Consider the following 19,932-nt stretch of genomic DNA (forward strand, 5'->3'; position numbering starts at 1 on the left):
TGGAATAACCTTTGCTATTTTCATATTATTGGGGAACTGCCCATACTCATGGAAACCTGACAGGATCTAATGACTCACTATCAGCAGTTTTGAGGCCACTTTCAGAGTGATGACTGTGAGCTTTTTTAGGGACTAAATATTTGTCCTCCACTATATCCTAGTTACCATTTACATACTTCTTACTCTCACACTATAACCCTCTATCTCCCAGGTGGTTCTGCCATACTCATGAAAAGATATTAGTGCACCTGGTTCCATTTTTAACCATGTTAAAGCCTTGTGCAATACTGATATCGTTCTTTTGTGTCTTCAGTAAATCAACAGAAAATCTTATGTTGATGTTTGATACTTTGGTAAGATCCCTGGTCCAAAAACAGCTGGGGTACAGCTCATACACTGTGCTACTCACCCAAAATATGTTCCATCCCGATCAATGAAGAAGCGTCCCTCAGCATCATGTGGGATGTAGTGACGCCCACTGAACATGGCAGCCAACATGGTGTCCTCGTATCGCCGCAGAGTAGACAAGCGAGTGGTGAAATACATGCCCCCGACGTTCAGAGAGATGACCTCTGGAAACTTAGAGGAGAGTGGAAATAAAACAAGTAAACAAAAAGATGAATGTCTACAGCCATGATAGTGGCCATGTGAGAATATGATGTTTGTTACACACAGAGAAACAAATGATGAATGGAAGAAGAAGGAAGTAAAAACTGCTTTTTTACCAGGTTGTAAACTCAGCTATGGCTGGGTATTTTGTACCCAACAGAAAGTAACCAAGTAGTCATAAATGCTTTCTCCAAATCTATCTATAATATTACTAATTTTGATAAGCCAGGGGTGTGGCTTTTTTCTGTTTATTGTTAATGAGAAGTTCAGGATGGAGGAGAAAGAAAGTTGTGTACAATAATCTTACTTTATAATGGTCTGAGGACTGAGACACTTTTAATAAAGTAGGTACAAGTGTTGGACAGGATGCAGAACTCCCTTCACAAATTAAAGGAGTAGCAATTAACCACTCTATAACCATTCCAGTTATGAGAGTGCTAGCTAACAGTGTTATCTTTAACTCTCATAATATTTTTTTAAGAGCTGCAACAATTAGTCAAGTAGTTAATAGCCAACAAGTTGGATAAGACTTTAATCTCTTCAAACATTTTTCAAGCAAAAATGACACAACAGTTCCAGGCTGTAAACTCTTTTCTTGGTCTTACATTATAGTTAAATTAATATTTTTGTGTTTTAGACTGTTGGACATAACATGATATTTACTGATATTGTGAAGGACATTTATAAATATTTTCTGATGGTTAACAGACACCAATCAAGAAAATAAACAACCAATTAATCACTGAAGAAAATAAATCGACAGTTGCAGCCTTAGTTTTTTGCAGGGCTGTTATTTAACTGCATTGCAGTTCAGTGCCCCTCACCACCCATACATGCACACAGTGGAGAAGAATGCAGATTTCTTTGGTAAAACAAAAGCTATTGTTTAATAGACTGTATTGGGTACCTCACCAGAACACAATGAATAAAAATGCTCATTTGCTAAGTCTCTGGCTTATTCAAAGAGCTGTGAATTGCCTGTCTGATGAGGTACGTGTCCTATGTGTCTGATCAGCCATGACTTTACAGTGTCAGACCACATACATAAGAGGAGCACTCTGCTGTAGCCATGTTTACATCCATCACTGGGCAGGACACTTCCATGAGGACATGACCTATCATGTGATAAGTCATGTGACAATTGCCAGCCAATGATGCCACGTTCCAGTCAGCTGCTGATAATCTTAAATGTATTGCCTGTATGTACTTTTATCATATGCATATACATTGTGTAAATAATGCATTTAATATACAGTTAATACCGTTTAACATCCATGGACAATCCTACATCTGACAGTACAGCTTGTAGGAATATCAACTTACTTGCACTGATGTAATGTGAATCATAGTATATAGTACATATAATGCTAAAGTTATGGTTCTGTAGTCTCTATAATCCATCTCCTGTGTTAATAACCATATGCAGGATAGAACATGGCAGTGACTAAAATTTACTATTTGTAATTCTTATTTTGGGATTTTTGCTGTTATGAATAACAGCTGTTATATTCAGTGGTAAATCTAAAGTTTACATGAAAAATTAAGTACTAAAACCTTTCATATTTGGAGCTAAACATAATTAACTGTTTTCTGGTTTGTGTGCTGGATTAAACATGATTTTCCATGGAAAACGGTACCGTATAGCGGCCTACCTCCTGCTCCTGTGTGTCCAGGGTGGAGCGGAGCGGCTTGCTCAGGGTGAGGTTCGGTGAAGGGGTGGCCGGCTTTCGGAAATCATCCTCCGTAGAGTCCGAGCTGGACATGGCATCGCTCGGTTTCTCGGTGTCTTCTGCGGCCGAGAATACCACCATCACTCTGGGTAGCGGCAGGGTCCTTCTCTCCTGAATGAAGCGTCTTACCCGTGTAGTAGCGGCGGGCAGGGGGCTGAAGGACGGAGCCTGGCGCTCCCTGCTGCAGCCATCAGAACCGTTGGACCCGCTCGAGCCATTCTGCTGCATGGGCGAGGCAGCTCTCAGGACAGATCAGGAGATGGCAGCACGAGACAGAGCGCGTGACTATTACTAAAAACAACAACGCGAAACGCTGGGACCCGTGCAGTCGCAGGAACACACCCCAACCTACATCTATGACCCCGCCCTTTAACGAGAGCGATAACGGAACTTCCGTCTTCCACAATAAAATGTTAAACCACTGGAAGTCAAATGAATGAATGAATAATCCAAAGTGTTGGTTTGTTAACTGTTCACATTGAAAAAAATCTGGAAAGGTTTGTAAAATGATGTAATCCGTGAAACTCCCTCCAACGTATACACAGAGAATGCAGACATCCATGTTTATGGGTCAAGGTCAAAGGTCAAAGTGTTTATTTGTCATATGCACAGTTAGGAAACGTGTTTCCCTGTACAATGAAATTCTTACTTGGCCGTCCACATGAATGCCACAAAATACACTACTGTGCTGATAAAATGTCAAGACAGCTTTTATTTTAAATCTTTACATCACTTTTGGCAAGTTTTTTAAATCCATAAAATGAGAAAAACAACTTTAATACTGATACATGGTGCTGTTAATGAAACACAAACAGTCATACTAAACTTTATCATTATAAAAGCAAAATAATACTAACAGTAAATAAAACAACTGTAACTCCTGAAATCCAATCCTAACAAGCCATTTCTGAATGTATGGCATGTATGAAACCACACCTCTGGCCTTTCCTTTTATTCTCCTTATCAACTTCTCCTACTTTGTTCTTTGCTTTTAGCCTGCATTTATTAAATATGTTGCTCCAATAGCTCCAAACACCATACAATAGGTTATGAAGTGTCTGAGGTAAGCAAGAGACAACGGTGCATGTGCAAGTTCTCCATGCAAGCTCCGCTTTTAGTTTACAGTTCCCTGAAACAACACTCTACATCCTCTTGCTCTGCCAAACACATCTTCACAGTTACTTCTAAATATATCATGCTGGATAAAGTGTAATAGTTCTGGTACATGGTAACAACTTAGTTCTATGTCTTTTTTTTGCAGATGATTATTAATAATCAGTCACAAAACCTAGATTAAAAAAGATTTAAATTTATCTTAACTTTAATACATTTATCTAAATAACACAGGGAAACTCTCTCAAGCATTTGTTCTAAGGACCTAGTTAAAAACCTTTAATTATAGCCACCTTTGATAAAGACTAAGTAAGACTTTGGGAACAGCTTTAGAGAAATGAAAAAAATCAGTACAGTGAGTTGAGTTGATCAGTGTGACATTAGGTGTCCACTTGAAACTATATGGTTATAGTAGATGTGTTCCTCAAAGAGGTTTTCTGTGTCATGACTGTGACGGATGTGGGGAGGCGTTGAAAGAGGAAGCTGCTGCCGTTCTACTTCTACTAAGAATGAAAGTGGCCGGAGCACTGAAGGTAACATACCACCTTATCAAATAAGAAAAACTATGTTTGTGACTTGCATGTAAAACATCATATTAGCTTGTAGTCAGCGCTTGTAATTGCTTTCTTGGGTTGTTATTTTTCTTATGGCAGATTTTTACACAGAAGATACTGTTATCCTCTAATTCTACATGAGTTGTACTGACTGTAAAAGTAGTAGCCAGTTTGCTTTTATACTTTTGCTGCAGTATAAAGGCAATCTCACCCAGTAAGACCGTACTGTCTTCCCATTGGTTTGCAGACCAGGTCTGACACGTGGATTGAAATTTGACCCTCTTGGAGATTCCAGGAGCATTTGTGTCCTGTTACAGAGCTACTCTTGTTGCCATTCACAGATAATGTAGCGTCTAAAAACATTGTCACTTAATGTAATCTGGGGGTTTGCAGAGATGCTCAAAACTAGGCATGTGGGTGTGGGACTGAAACTTCTGGCCATGTTTCGCAGTGTAACACATATATACCGGTAGTCTGCCTGTCATGGAACATTGTGCTCTACTGGAAAGAGTTATGTTACGTTCCACAAGACCATGACCCAAATTATAAAACCAAACCCACAGCGCTTAAAAACAGCAACGATTATGCCCTAATAATTTTTTTTAAATTCTCAACAGAGATACGTCTCTGACATTCTTGCCTGTTAAAAATTTATTTTTTGACATTTTCAAATGCCTTGTTTTTATCTGAGCAATGATCCAAAACCCACAAATATTCAAGATACAGCGATATAAAAACTGGGAAAAGCAGGAACTAGAGAATGTTTAACACCTTTTCTTGATAAATGATTTAAATTGTCAACACATTTGTTGACAATTGATTTTCTGTCTCTGCATGTTTTTGTTGTAGCACTAGTTAAAAATATTATCCATGCAGTTTTAAGGCCACACAGATTATTTATGCACAAATTATTACAAAAGTGTAATTTAAGTAATTCAAGAGAACAAGTTTGTAATTCACACAATTTATTAGTTTGAGAGTACATGCTATTCCTTCATATGACACCTGCTAGTCTTCATCATTAAACCTTGTCAATTACCTGACAAAGCTGAAAAAGTTTTAAGAAAAATGAAGAAAAACCATAATGTTCAGATGTTTAGATTGACGATGAACCTCTACTAAATGCTCAGCTGACATGAGTGATTTTTTTTACAATGAAACAGGTTCACATAATACAACCTCCATAACAATTATAAGACCGAGACAACAAACCCCAAAGTAACTCAAAAGCAAATTTAGTACAATATATTGTCTCTTGCATAATACTCTCAGTTCACTGATATACTTATTTTGTGGTAAAGTAGTGCATGTCATGACTGTAAACAATACATTTTAAATCTCCCTATGCACTCATAAAAATGTATTAACATTTAATAAAAGTGACAAACTATATTGTCCTTTTAAGATGATATTTTTTGAAGTACAGTAGTCGTACACCCATAAGCAGAGGCCTGTGTATAAACGGACATATAACAATATAGTAAAACTTAAAATGAACTTTGGCTACTCCCAAAAGAACAAAACTTCACAGTGACTCTCTGATGACGTTTGCCTTGTTAAATAATTTAATTAAGTAATTTAAAAACAACTTTGTTTATTCTGGCTAAATTAAGCTTCTTTAAACATATATTGATCAAGTAGCCTCTTGAAAGATAGTGCATGCTAAAGGTATTTGGTAGGTGAAAAAGCTATTTTTGAGACAACAGCAGTTTGACTTTAGAGAAAATTATGTGTGAAATAGGTGAGAGTTTCAGTTTTTACTTTTTTTTTGTGTGTGCACTCAACTGAGCCAAGTGCAAAACTAAAATCTATAACAGACAAGTAAAACCAGCTCCAGCAGATATAGATAAATATAAAAAACCTAAGACTGTTTAAAGTTGACATGCATTCATCACCTCATACTCTTAAAAAATACCACAGTATTTTGCTTTGGGGTGTGTGAGGCTTCTTAAATGGCAGTATACATACAGTAGGTCTAAGTCCCCTATGCAAACTAACTGTATTTGAGTTTTGTTTCGGCCAACCACATCCTGTGATTCACTCTTAACAGGAAGACTGCAGCTACTTCAACCGTGACAAGAAAGTCATTTTGATTATTGACCAGTAATTTTCTCATCAATTTCATTTCAGCAAGCTCATTTAAGGACTAAAGATAACTTAACATTTTAGATGGATGGTAAGATTTTAACCCGTCCATCAACTGTGTCAGACCACTTTGACAGTTACCTTGGTTTTATGTAACACTGGGTCACATCTGTCTTTTAGGTATGATTGGAAACTCCAGTCTGCTGGCTGCAGTCCTGACTGTCGTGTCAGTAGTGTCGCTAAGTCTACTGTCTTTTCTGTGTTTGAGATGTAAACGGAAATCTAGTAAGTGCATTTGGTATATAAGAAGAACAGCGTCAGATATGGGCTTGTTTTTGGCTGTTGGTTACCACAGTGTTTTGACTGCTACTTGTATGACAAAGGACCATAGACTTGATGGAGACAACCAAACCAGTATTTAATATTAAAAGAATATTTCAAATCTTTGGGAAATACATTTATGAAATGTTTGATAATACTGTACGTTTCTGTAAGAAAGTTAAAGTCTCCTCACTGGTTCACACGGACCTGGCTGTGGAGTCTCTTGAGTAGACAAAACTCCTATGTCCATTGCACTTTGTCACATTTTATTTGAGCAAATTAGCTTTACTATTTCAAGTTTTGTTCTTTATTCCAGTGTATCCATTTTTTATATGCATATAAAAAATGCACATAAAATCAGCACTAACTGCTACTGATGATTCAAAGTACCAAAAACTGTGTGAAAAAAAATTCAATTAGTCATATCTTGTATACTACACTGGGCAGGCAATTTTTTGCTGGTTTGTAATTCTTCAAACTTGCAATCACGGTACATGTAATGTCAGCTTTGTAACTGTCTGTGGCACAGTTCTTTGTGCAGCCTAGTACAAAGAGACCATTAAGTTAAAAGCATCACCCGCTATGATATCTTGCAGTGATCATATATGAGGAGCATCAGATATACAGTCCGGAGACATTGTGAGTATTTAATATTTGCCCCATACTTTCACACCATGTTGGCAGATAACTTTGAATTGGTTTCTGTTGTTTATAACACCGTCCTCATCAGTTTAATTGCTGAGATCTGCAAACAAAAACAAATTCCAAGTCATCGTTGTAGTAAAATGTAGCTTGCTTGAAGTTTTGTTAAAATTATATTTAGTAATAGAACACATTTTAACTACTTTACAAAATTTTTCACATTATAATGCCACCTTGATAGCCAACGCGAAGGAAGTATGTTTGCTGTGACACGATCAAAAACAGGTAAAGTAAATCTGTGACAGCTGTTATTCACCTGGATTTCTATTCATTATTCACTATAATTAATTTGCATATTTAACTACCTTGGACATATTTCTGCTGTGTTATTTTTCAGTTACCAAAACCAATCAGAGAACTTTAACCACAAAGTATGTATACAAGTTACACACCAGCTAATCTCATCACTACAACTTAATGTGTTAATGTGTTTCAAGCAACAGCCATTCTTATTTTTTGCATGAGAAAAGTAATATCAGCTTCAGGTCTGCGTCTCCAGTATTTGTTTTGTTGCCAAAACCTAATCACAGATATTACTGTGGATGGGATCTCCAGACTCTAGTCTCAAAGATCAAAACTTTACACCAGCCATCCACCCTGAACATCAGTTCGCAAAAAAAAAAAAAAAGATGTTCCAGTATGTAAATATCCATAAAACCACAATTCGATGTTTTATATGTCTTTATGTGTAGTTAGCAAGCTTCAGAACCACACCAGCTGTTGAGACTTACATTGATCTTCCCACCAAAGTCTTGGAAAGAAAACACAAGTGTATTTTCCAAAACGTACTTGTTGGCATATGTTGTTAATTTTAATGCAGTGTTGTTATGAATTTGAATGTGTCGGAATCTCAACACATTAGTGATAAACAGCGGATTAGAAATATCACAATGCAAATATAAACTGAAAGGTTTTACTTGAATTCATGTCTTTCCCAGTGAAACTCAAGAGGAATTATCACCAGGTAAGTTACAGCTTTAAAACAAAGAAACTGATCTATGAAAAAAGGTTTATGTTTAACCACAATGTACTGTCTTACAGATGCAACTGAACAATCAGACTATGAAAATGTAGTAAATAGTAAGTTTACATACACAACACACAAAAACAGTGACTTAAATTTGTGTTGTGTTTTCATATATATAATTATAATTTTGCTGTGTTGTTGATGTAAACTGTCCTGTGTTGCTACAGCTCACATAAGAACAACTATGGAACATACATATGTGTAAGTGTTTCAACTCATCTCATTCACTTTCTTGATTAAAATATATTGAAAAATTATTTTTTATGTACATTGTGCAAAGATATCCCAGTTAATGTTTGAACCAGAGGTACGCTGATTTAACCCATGTAAGCCCAGCTTGATATATAACCTGTTTAGAGAAGAAGAAATTATAGGAAATTTGGTCTAACCTGAAACTTGATAAACACTTGATCAGCTAAATGAGTAAATGATGGTTAGGCTAGTATAGCTGAATATTTTCTTCTCAAACTGCATAGTATGAACTTACTCTTAAACATTCATGTATGCAGACAGAAATAAAACAACTCATAAGTCACATACTTTTACAGAAGATACATCTGTAAAACTAATTATTGGAAGTTGTGTTAGCTTACACTTAAATTGACTGCTTTAGGCTGGACGATGCTATATTTGCTGGTAAATGATTTATAGTTCATATCTTTAAAGTCTTTGGACATCCAGTAGTAGCTACTTGAAGTACTATGAAGGACATTATGTTCAAAGTAATGGATTCATTCATCCACCTAACAGTTTAATAGTGACTGTACATACAATTTACTAACTCAGAAAGTGGATTTAGTGCTAAGTTACTTTTATAAAGTGGCTTTTGTGCTATAAGATAAAAAGGTGGCAAATCAGAAACCCAAAAACTAAGGAGAATCTCAATTACCACCAAAACTAAATACTATTTGTAATACTCATCTTAAAACTGAGTATTCTGTATACTGTGAACCAAGTCTAACTTGAAGAATTTAGGATGTTTTGGATGTCTAATAACATGTCCACAGCTGTAGACTAGCCAGTATCTATTTACACACAGAACAAGTTGGTCAGAAAATGTCATATGTGTGTTGTTTCATAGAACTCCAATGCCACATCTATTGTATGAAAATGAAGACAACATGGTAGCTGGTGAGAGTTTTACTTCTTCCTTTGTACTTCACCGCTAAAAACTGAAAATACATTTGCTACCAATTTGTCCAACTTGGACAGTTGTGTTATTAACCTTCATTACATGCAGTGATTATGTTTTTCTAGATGCTGGTCAGACTCCAGAAGACTATGTAAACATTTTGCCAGTAAAAGATGGTATGTCCAATCATTCTGATTCCATTTGAGATAAGAGGCTCTGAATTAGTGAATAATTTGTAGAAGTGTGAAAGACAGCTGGATCTCATGATGTAATTAAATTTGATGCTGAGAGCTGTGGACAAAATGGCTGGTATTAAAACTTGACTCATTCAAACTGTGGTTTCACCAAACAGATGTGGACGACTATGAGAACTCTCAGTTCTTTGACCAGGCTGAACAGGAACAAGATGGTAAGTGGCATAAACCGGATGTGTGAATTACACTCAAAAAAATGTTAGCTGATCTCCCCCAACAACATTGTTAATCTGTAAGTGGAGAGTTAATATTTTTTTCTTCAAGTCAAATTTAAGTAAGAATTTGAGACATTTTCTGGTTCCAGCTTCACAGGTGTAAAAATGTTAGTTTTTCCTCACTGACTGCGTTTGGGTTATGAGTTACTGGTCATAAAAAAGAAGTTGTTTGTTACCTGGCCTGTGGGAAATATTTTGACATTTTATAGACCACCCAGTAAGTGTTTAATTGAAAATATAATCTGCAGATAAATTGATAGCAAATTAATTATCTGTTGCACTCTTAAACCCTGTTTATGGAAAGAGCCATGCATTTAAACTGGAAGTGAAATGACTTACAGAGGAAGTTTTTTTATTTTATTTTAAGATTTTAAACATTGAGGATCTTGATTGTTGTTTTCAATTAAGATCATGTGCAAAGGTTCCTTGCTTTATGTGCTCACTTTAGTTCTTTAAAGGATAAATGGAAAGTGAAGTTAAATTCATCTCCCATTTTTGCTGATCCGAAAAAATGATACGATTCTAACCATTAGTTTTGTGATCTGTCCCACCCCTAAATGTGTAAACTTAGTAAACCAAACTAAGTGTGTCCTGCATCCTAAACCTCAAATATTAACTCAAACACTCTTTTTGGTGACAGATGAGCCAGATTATGTGAATGAAAATGGGGACTGCACCTGATATGGACCACTGGAGAACATCAGTGAAAAGATATACACAGCCGACACGCTGTCCTGTTTGTTGTGTAAAACTGAGAGGTCGAGGTTTTTTTTTTTTTTTTTTTTAAATTCCTTCTATGTGTGATGCAGACAGCTGTATGAGTAAATACTCAGACCTTGATTATGTTTCATCTGTGAAACCGGAGGCTGCCATCTATCGGTTAAAACCCTCAAGTATACAATATACAGTGAACAGGAAACTCTTGTATCACATTCGTTTTCATTTATACAAGTACCTTTAGGAAATTTGTTGTAAGATTTTGAATATCAAAGGGGAAGTGAGTCAAGGTATTCTCTGCCCCCCTTTCCACTTTCCTATTATTTCATCAATATTCATATATTATAAATATAGCCACTTTTGTAATTTTCATGTAATTTCTACTGGAGATGTGAGGGCTCAAATTTTTTTAAATTTAAAAACATGCAGCTAGAGATGATAGCAGCCAATGTAATTTAATGCAGAGATCGGCAAATTATTGTTAATTGATCATTTGGTCTAACAGAATTTCATAGAGACCAAGTAGAATTCTTTAAATACCTTTTGTTCAACAACTAGTCAAAAATATAATCAATGAGAAAATCATACATTCTCACAGTTGAGTGGTTGGAACTTTCAAAAGTTTTTTTTTTAAAGCTTGAAGTGACTTGGATTAAACAATGATTGAAGTATTTTCTATTCATTTTCTATTGACTATTCAAATAAACTCATTATAACATTAGATATTAACCCCATCACTGTCAGTATAATCAGAATCAGCTTTACTGGCCAGGTGTGTTGGACACGAGGAATTTGACTCTGGTACAGCAGCTCTCAGTGCACATCTACATGTCCTTATGTAAAGCAGCAGTGGGCAAATAAACTGTAAGGCTGAGATCAGAAGTTAAAAAAAGAACATTCATTAGGAATAAAAATAAAGTACTATATACACAGCCTATATGCATTTGATGGATCTATATGTGTAATGTGATTTGAGAAACCAAAATAAACTACACTGATACCTACTGACAGATGTAAAGCCCTAGAGAATGAAGAAACTGTCACAAGAAAGGTTTTATGCTTAGACAGCATTATTAACTGGAACAAATCAGTTGAGACTGACACGTCTGTCTGGTGCTGCTCAGCAACCAAGAGCCAGAGAGGACACATTGCCAGAGCCCATGTTGGCACGAACAGACAGAAAGTTAGGCCTAGGTACACACACCACATTAACTGCCTGTTTCTACATCTGTAGACAAACTTTATGGTGAAAGAATTTATTGGCTTGCAATTTATACTGAGGGCTGGCAGTACCTGGTCTATAATGGACAAATGGCCTCTGATAAAGAAAAGGGGGGAGAGAAGGAAACAGTGGAGACATGGGAGAGGGGCAGATGGGAGAGAGAGAGAGAGGTAGTTGAAATCACAACCTTGATCCATAGGGACTCGACAGGTGTTCCCACCGTGGCTTCTGCATTCTTTTTCCCTCTTTCTTCTTGAGGAGAGTTGACCATCCTATGGCCCCGGTGAACTGGGGTGATGTCCTCACAGGGATGTCGCCTCCAGTGGTGCTTTCATCATATGGGTCTAGGCTGGTTGAAGATGTCAGAGGTGGATGACTGATGTGTTTTTGTGATGTAGTCTGTGGTCAGCTTCACTACATCCACACATATGCACCTAAGCACATTCAGCTCTTGATTGTAAAACCCTTTACTCAATTCCCTGAACTGCCTAAAGAAGAAAGAACAGAAACAAAAGGTAAAAACATAAATCAGACAGACAAATGTTGTAAATAAAGTATCAAATTGGGTTTCAGTGGAGAAATAGGGAACTTACTCTTCAGTGAGACTCTGGAAGAATCTCTTGACTATGGGACACATTTGGAAATCTCTCAGGAAGGATTGCTGCATATTCTTTTATCCTGGGAAGGTGCTTCATCCAGAGGCATATCTGCTGCCGCCTCATTTTCGCAGTCGAGGTACTCTCTAGAACAGACAGGACTTTTTACTTTTCTTTCCAATAGAGAGTTTCTACCAAGCATTCTTCAATCTCTTGTGGAATGGCTTCTTGACTGGTGTCTCAGAATCACTGGACTCAGTCACGCTGGTGTTTTCCTCCAAGGTGCTGGTGCATGAAGACACAGCAGGTGAAGCTGACCTCCTGGTATCCTCTGACCAGTTGGAGTATCTGGAGAATGATCCTGGCTCAGAGATCAAGACATTCTCACTTTTGCTGGAATCTTCTCCATTCTTCTAAGCAGAATCTTTAGCCAGAAGCATATCTGCTGCCTGTTCACCACCTGGTGCTGGTGAACACTTGTTTTTTTTTTACTTTTAAAAAAGTTTTATTCCATTTCCCGTGGTGTGTAGTCTATATGCTCAAAGGATCAGAAGAAAAATTAGTCCCATGAAATTGTTGAAGCTTTAATGACATCTAATCTTTGCATCATCTGTCTCCTGCAGAAAAGGGTTTTTGATTCATATTTTGCTTTTTGTTACATTACCTGATTTCCTCTGAGAGATAATTAAATTTTCATTTAATTAATCCTTTTTAGCTTTGTATATTCTGTTACATCAAACCTGCACAATCATGTTTCACATCCATTAAAATGTTAAAATATTTCTTAAATGATTGTTGATGCTCCTGGTTGACAACACCACTACAGGCACAATCCAGTAGGTGGTGCTGTGTGACTCAACATTGTCAAGTAGCAAGCAGCAAATTGTTGATGCCTACTGTATACATATATGTATGTGTGAGTTATTTTGTCTGCAGCAGCTCTCTGGGTTACAGTCCCTCAGAAATATGTGCTACTACAGTTTTATTATCATTTTATTACAGTTTCACAATAGAACTGATCAACAAATCTACAAAAATCAGAGCCAAGATGTAATGAACACTGCAGCCTCTAAAGTACACTAACTGTTACTCTGGTTTCTCAGAAACATACAAAATTGACTTGGATTGACTTTTTCTTATCATGTAAGTGTCCTAAAGAATAGGACTACTATTAATATTTAAGGATCCACACAGAGATAGATGCTGTATGCCCAATTGTAATCACTTTTATTAAGAGAGTCAATTAATTTATCCATATGGCTTATCCTGAAGAGGGTTGTGGATGTAGGCTGGAGCCAATGCCAGCTGACACTGGGCAAGAGGCGGGGTACACCCTGGGCAGGTTGCCAGTCTATCACAGGGCTGACACTTAGAGGCAAACGACAAAATGGGCAATTTAGAGTCACCAATCAACCTAAAGTACATGTCTTTTGACTGTGGGGGGAAAGCCGGAGCACCCGGTGAAAACCCACGCAAACATGGGGAGAACATGTAAACTCCGCACAGAAAGGCACCAGGTTGGCCAGAGCTTGAACCTGGAACCTCCTTGCTGTGAGGCCACAGTGCTAATCACTGCGCCACCATGCCGCCCGTAAAGTAGCTTTAGTTTGCCAAACTACATTTCTCTCTAGAGAGGTTATGCTGTAGCTTAACTTCTTCCAGTGTGAAGTGACTCAGGGAACAGAGGAGGGATCCCTCTCCCAAGACAGGCAGATGTCGTGTGTACAGAATAAATCAACACAACAAATCTGAAGTATGGCCAATTGGAATAATGGGAAAAGAAGGGATAGAAATGAATATATTAGAGGATAAGGGTTGGAAGGGAGGAAACAGTTGGAGCATGGGAGAGTTGACCATCCTATGGCCTTGGTGAATTGGGGTCGAAGGTGTCAGAGGTAGGGGATGACTGTTTTTGCACAATGTAGTCTGTGGTCAACTTCACCACATCAACACACATGGACCTAAACATCTCTGTCAACTCCGGTTCGGACACCTCTGTAGTCAATTCCCTGAGCTGCTCCTCAGTGAGATTCTGGAGGAATCTCATGAGTATAGGACAAATTTGGAACTCTCTCAGGAACGAGTGCTGGGATATTGCATCTTTTCTCTCCTGAGAAGTGGCAGTGGAGACATGGGAGAGGGGCAGATGGGAGAGAGAGAGAGAGGTAGTTGAAATCACAACCTTGATCCATAGGGACTCGACAGGTGTTCCCACCGTGGCTTCTGCATTCTTTTTCCCTCTTTCTTTTTGAGGAGAGTTGACCATCCTATGGCCCCGGTGAACTGGGGTGATGTCCTCACAGGGATGTCGCCTCCAGTGGTGCTTTCATCATATGGGTCTAGGCTGGTTGAAGATGTCAGAGGTGGATGACTGATGTGTTTTTGTGATGTAGTCTGTGGTCAGCTTCACTACATCCACACATATGCACCTAAGCACATTCAGCTCTTGATTGTAAAACCCTTTACTCAATTCCCTGAACTGCCTAAAGAAGAAAGAACAGAAACAAAAGGTAAAAACATAAATCAGACAGACAAATGTTGTAAATAAAGTATCAAATTGGGTTTCAGTGGAGAAATAGGGAACTTACTCTTCAGTGAGACTCTGGAAGAATCTCTTGACTATGGGACACATTTGGAAATCTCTCAGGAAGGATTGCTGCATATTCTTTTATCCTGGGAAGGTGCTTCATCCAGAGGCATATCTGCTGCCGCCTCATTTTCGCAGTCGAGGTACTCTCTAGAACAGACAGGACTTTTTACTTTTCTTTCCAATAGAGAGTTTCTACCAAGCATTCTTCAATCTCTTGTGGAATGGCTTCTTGACTGGTGTCTCAGAATCACTGGACTCAGTCACGCTGGTGTTTTCCTCCCTGCTGCTGGAGCATGAAGACACAGCAGGTGAAGCTGACCTCCTGGTATCCTCTGAACTGGTGGAGCATCTGGAGGCTGATCCTGGCTCAGAGATCAAGACATTCTCACTTTTGCTGGAATCTTCTCCCTTCTTCTCAGCAGCATTTTCATCCAAAGGCATATCTGCTGCCTGTTCACCAGCTGCTGCTGCTGCCGCCTCATTTACCTCCTCTTTAATATGGGCCCTCTCTTCTCCGGCTTCTTCTGGAGGGAAATATGTTTTCAGAGAAGTGGAGCTCTCAGTCGAGGTACTCTCTGGCACAGACAGAGAGTCTTTGCTTTTCTCTTGAAGAGAGAGTTTCTTCAAAGCATTCTTCAGTTTCTTGAGGAATGGCTTCTTGACTGGCGTCTCAGAATCACTGGACTCAGTCACGCTGGTGCTTTCCTCCAAGCTGCTGCTGGTACCTGAAGACACAGCAGGTGAAACTGGCCTCCTGGTATCCTCTGAACTGGTGGAGCATCTGGAGGCTGATCCTGGCTCAGAGATCAAGACATTCTCACTTTGGTGAAAAATGTCTCTCTCTTTCTCAGGGAGATATTCACCAAACATTCTTCTCTTATAAAAATATCTTGATAGATACTCATTGATTTTCCTGTCAGTGTAGCCAACAGCTGAGCGTCCGTTCTGACTTCTATCCATCATGGCTTGTTCCTCTTCTTTGCAGTACTGGATTAAACACATGAGCTCACTGATGCCTAACACTGACCTTTCGAGTTCCTCTGAGATCAGGGCTTCAGCCATCTTGTCCAAATATTCGCTGGTGACATTACTTGTGTTCATCTCTTCAGACATCTTGATAGATTGCTGCTGTTATATTTTCTACCTGTTTCTTGTAATGATCAAACTGATCTGTGTGTAGAACTCTCAGGTTATACCCTCTTGTACACATGCCTTTGATGTTCTATAACGTCACGCGATGACGTCACAGAAAATTCAAACGGTGTTGCCATGGAGCTTAAGGCATGTTTATTTGTTTTTTAAATTTAATTTCTTTTTTGTCTCTATACATTTTTGCCTGATTAAAATGAAAGTTTTAATAATTTCAAGTTGAATAAATGTGCAGCACAGAGTGCTGATGCATTAACGTGTGAAAAATATTGTGATGACTATGCCAGCCAGCGGGAGGGTTAGTGACAGCGGCAAGCATTATGCGCATGTGTAAATAGTTAGCGTAATATTGTGGTATAATCCTGAGTCATTGTGTTTTACGGTTCTTGTTATTGTTGTATTTTGAGGGGTTAAAAATGACTGTTGGGTTCATGCTGCGTGTGTTGGGTTGCATCGAGCATTCGATGCTCGAACCTGTTGACTGCTGTTCGATTGGAAGTGTTTCGCTGTATTATGCCTGTGTGTGTTAGTCTGTTGTTGCCGGTGACTGAGAAAATAAAGACAAGAGAGAGCTGACTGACTGCTGTGATGTGAGAACAGTGAATTACGCCACTGAAGAGCATTTCAGGGTGAGGGTGCACACTGTGCCAGTGACATAAGGGGAAGGTGTGATCCTCGAGGGATTGTTAAAGCTGTGCGGTGCACGGAGCCCGCTCGTAACAGTGTTAGCCTTACGTAGGTGCTAGCACCCCGCTAGCTCGTTAGCTGCACAGTTAGGGTTCGCTCCTCTCCTCCGCGCCGGAGGTCACTACAATATTTTTGTTGCGGTTGGTCACGCTGATTTTAAATATGGGTAGTTTAACCATAAAAACCTATAAACTAAAAATTATAAAGACAAATTCATTATTATTATATTATACATAGCTTAGTTAGGATATTTAATTTATTTAAAAACATTATAGCAGGGCTGCGTAATACGTCGATCGCAAAGGTAGTGTCGGTAGATCTCGTGTCAATATAATAAGCTTAGTTAATGCTTTCAAACGAAAAATACAACTTTTTGCGGAACTTCCAAAACTTCGCATCAGAGCTGGAGACGCAACAGAAAGCACGTGAGCAACTTGACACTGCGCGCTACACAAAGCAGATTGACAACTGTCGGTCAGAGTTTGACAAACGCTTTCAAGACTTTGCCTCACTCCAGCCCATCTCTACATTTATGTGCTACCCATTTATGGAAGATACTGAGGTTGATTCACTCGTATCAAAAATTACAACGCTGTTTCTGAACCGGAGTGGAGGATGAGATGGTGACACTACAGATTGACATTGTGCTGAAGTCCAGGGCTAATGGACCGTTTTGGAACTTACAGAGGAAAAGTACCCAAACATGAGGAAATGTGCCATTGACTGCATTATTTGGCTCTACTTATTTATGTGAGTCAGCATTTTCTCACACGGAGATTATTAAATCCATATACGCTCCACCATGACTGATGACCATTTGGAAGTCTGCTGGTGGCTGGTTACCAGCAGCTACTGTCCGGACTATGCAGCCCTGGCTGATTCCATTCAGTGAAAGTCATCAGAGTAAACTAATTACCAAAGTACTGAACTGTAGTGTGCCTTAAGGTGCATGCAGTTATGCAAGGTGTGCCAACATATGGTGTTTACATAAGGTATACCCCGTATATAAATAAACATTTGTTTAGTATTTTAACTGTAGGTAGATCAATTTGTTTTCACAGTATAACTCATTTTGAAAGCTGCATGTTTTTGTATGATAATTATTCTGCTAAGTAGTTACTTTTGCACATTCAGAAGTGAAAATGGTTCCATGTCACACACCTGTGAGAACCTAAATATTTCATCCTGTGCTTCTTTATAAAGTAGCAGATTTCTTTCAAACGCCAAGTTATTGATCATTGTCTGCAGTAAGTTGTAGAGGTTCATGTCATTTTATTTCCAGGATTCAGGACAGTTTTACCAAGAGGTGTGAGTGGTAATGATGAAAATCCATACGCTGCTAATGCAGTGGCTCTGTAACAGCTTTGGGTTAATGACAGTATAAGCTTTATTTTGTACTATTGAGTTATATTCTTGGGTGAAAGAGTTTTATATACCTTCCCCTTGAGCCGAGGGATGCTCTGTAGCTGACAGTAGCAGAAATGACAATATTTACCAGAGATTTTCCACAGTAATGTCAATATTAGAATAACACACACACTTTTAGTTCACTTGTTCTCATCTAACACAGTAGGTTGAATAGTTCAGCTTTGAATGACTTCAACTTTGTGGTGAAAGAATGTGTTGGATTGCAATCTATACTGAGGGCTTTTGTATAGTACCTGGTGTATAAAGGACAAATGGCCTTTGACTTCTCATCATCATTGTTTGTGTTAGGTGTTCTGTTATTACTTTGTGTGTATGTTATATATACTGGAAAGAAAAAAATGCCATGAAGTAAAGAAATGCTTTAAGAGTTCTTGTTTGGTTTTCTTTAGCACAAGGTGTTCAGGGGACTCCAGCTTGCTGCTTTGAGTGTCAGGCACAAAGAGATCTTGTTCCCTCTTTACTTTGCTCTTGGCCCTGTAATGGAAGCCAGTGAGCACAATTTGGCATAAATAAAAGTTGTGTGCACTGACATGGTTGTGAGCAGAGGTATGTTAGTGTGTATGTGGTGGAAAAGGGTGGAGAGAAGGAAACAATGGAGACATGGGAGAAGGGGCAGAGGGGAGAGAGATGGCTGAAATCACAACCTCGATCCATAGGGACTTGACAGGTGTTCCTACCATGGCTTCTGCGTCCTTGTTTTTTTTTCTCCTCTTTCTTCTTGAGGAAAGTTGACCATCCTATGGCCCCGGTGAACTGGGGTGATGTCCTCACAGGGATGTCGCCTCCAGTGGCGCTTTCATCATATGGGTCTAGGTTGGTTGAAGACGTCAGAGGTGGATGGATGACTGTACTTTCGTGATGTAGTCTGTGGTCAGCTTCACTACATCCACACATAAGGTATGCACCTAAGCACCTTCGTCAAATCTTGATTGTAAACCACTTTACTCAATTCCCTGAACTGCCTAAAGGAGAAAACAGAAACAAAAGGTAAAAACATAAATCAGACAGACAAATGTTGTAAATATATTAAAGTATCAAATTGGGTTTCAGTGGAGAAATAGGGAACTTACTCTTCAGTCAGACTCTGGAAGAATCTCTTGACTATGGGACACATTTGGAAATCTCTCAGGAAGGATTGCTGCATATTCTTTTATCCTGGGAAGGTGCAGTATGTTCAACCACTTCACCATCATGTTTGTTTTCATAAATGTTTGCATTTATAAAAGTGACTTTATGGAATTTATTGTAAGATTTTGAATATTAAAGAGGAAGCGATTCAATGTATTTCCTCCAGTTCAGCTGTTTATGCTTCCATTTTAGCTACTTTGCAATTATTTAATCCATAATCATACATTATAAATATAGCCACTTTTGTAATTTTCACACAATTTCTACTGGAGATACAGTATGAGGGCTCAAATTTTTTTTAAAAACATGCAGCTAGAGGTGCTGGCAGCCAATGTAATTTAATGTGGCGATCAGCCAGTTATTTTGTTGACTGATCATTTGGTCTAACAAAACTTCATAGAGCCCAAGTAGAATTCTTTAAATATCTTTTGACTAATAGTCAAAAATATAATAAACGAGAAAACCTAAATTCTCACATTTGAGGGGTTGGAACTTTCAAAAGTTTGTCTTTTTTAGATTAAAAAGGACTTAAATTAAAACAATGATCCAAGTAGTTCCTATTAATTTTCTATTGACCATTCAAATAAACTCATTACAACATTAGATATTAACTGTCAGTATAGTGTGATTTGACAAACCAAAATAAACTTCACTGACACCTACTGATTGATGT

General features: G+C 38.3%; 3 protein-coding genes and 2 long non-coding RNA genes across 5 annotated transcripts in view; all 5 read right to left on the minus strand.

Annotated features, from left to right (window-relative positions):
• kcnj6 (potassium inwardly rectifying channel subfamily J member 6) overlaps positions 1-471 on the minus strand; it is a 25,138-nt gene extending 24,667 nt beyond the window's left edge. The window contains exon 1 of the mRNA XM_020598367.1: positions 410-471. Coding sequence (XP_020454023.1) covers positions 410-458 — 49 coding nt within the window. The 5' untranslated portion in view covers positions 459-471. The remainder of the gene's footprint in view (positions 1-409) is intronic.
• Positions 1-2,714, minus strand: part of kctd7 (potassium channel tetramerization domain containing 7) — an 11,442-nt gene extending 8,728 nt beyond the window's left edge. Inside the window, exons 1-2 of the mRNA XM_020598369.1 lie at positions 2,262-2,714; positions 410-579 (exon numbers count right to left, since the gene is read on the minus strand). Of these exons, the coding sequence (XP_020454025.1) occupies positions 410-579; positions 2,262-2,567 (476 nt within the window). The 5' untranslated portion in view covers positions 2,568-2,714. The remainder of the gene's footprint in view (positions 1-409; positions 580-2,261) is intronic.
• Positions 2,715-10,871: 8,157 nt separating this feature from the next.
• On the minus strand, positions 10,872-14,396 carry LOC109959196 (uncharacterized). The gene is made up of 2 exons (XR_002274794.1): positions 12,275-14,396; positions 10,872-12,169 (listed from the first exon to the last, which is right to left on the minus strand). It is a non-coding gene; the product is annotated as an uncharacterized LOC109959196 (long non-coding RNA).
• A 138-nt stretch (positions 14,397-14,534) lies between these two features.
• Positions 14,535-17,738, minus strand: LOC109959197 (uncharacterized). Its single transcript, XM_020598371.1, has 2 exons — positions 14,866-17,738; positions 14,535-14,760 (listed from the first exon to the last, which is right to left on the minus strand). The coding sequence occupies exon 1, from the start codon at positions 15,978-15,980 to the stop codon at positions 15,060-15,062; it is 921 nt and encodes a 306-aa protein (XP_020454027.1). The 5' UTR covers positions 15,981-17,738; the 3' UTR covers positions 14,535-14,760; positions 14,866-15,059.
• Positions 17,739-17,799: 61 nt separating this feature from the next.
• LOC109959198 (uncharacterized) lies at positions 17,800-19,757 on the minus strand. The gene is made up of 2 exons (XR_002274795.1): positions 19,202-19,757; positions 17,800-19,093 (listed from the first exon to the last, which is right to left on the minus strand). It is a non-coding gene; the product is annotated as an uncharacterized LOC109959198 (long non-coding RNA).
• Between the last annotated feature and the right edge of the window lie 175 nt (positions 19,758-19,932).

This window comes from Monopterus albus, unplaced genomic scaffold (assembly GCF_001952655.1).
Source record: "Monopterus albus unplaced genomic scaffold, M_albus_1.0 scaffold38.1, whole genome shotgun sequence".
Classification (NCBI taxonomy): Eukaryota; Metazoa; Chordata; class Actinopteri; order Synbranchiformes; family Synbranchidae; genus Monopterus; species Monopterus albus.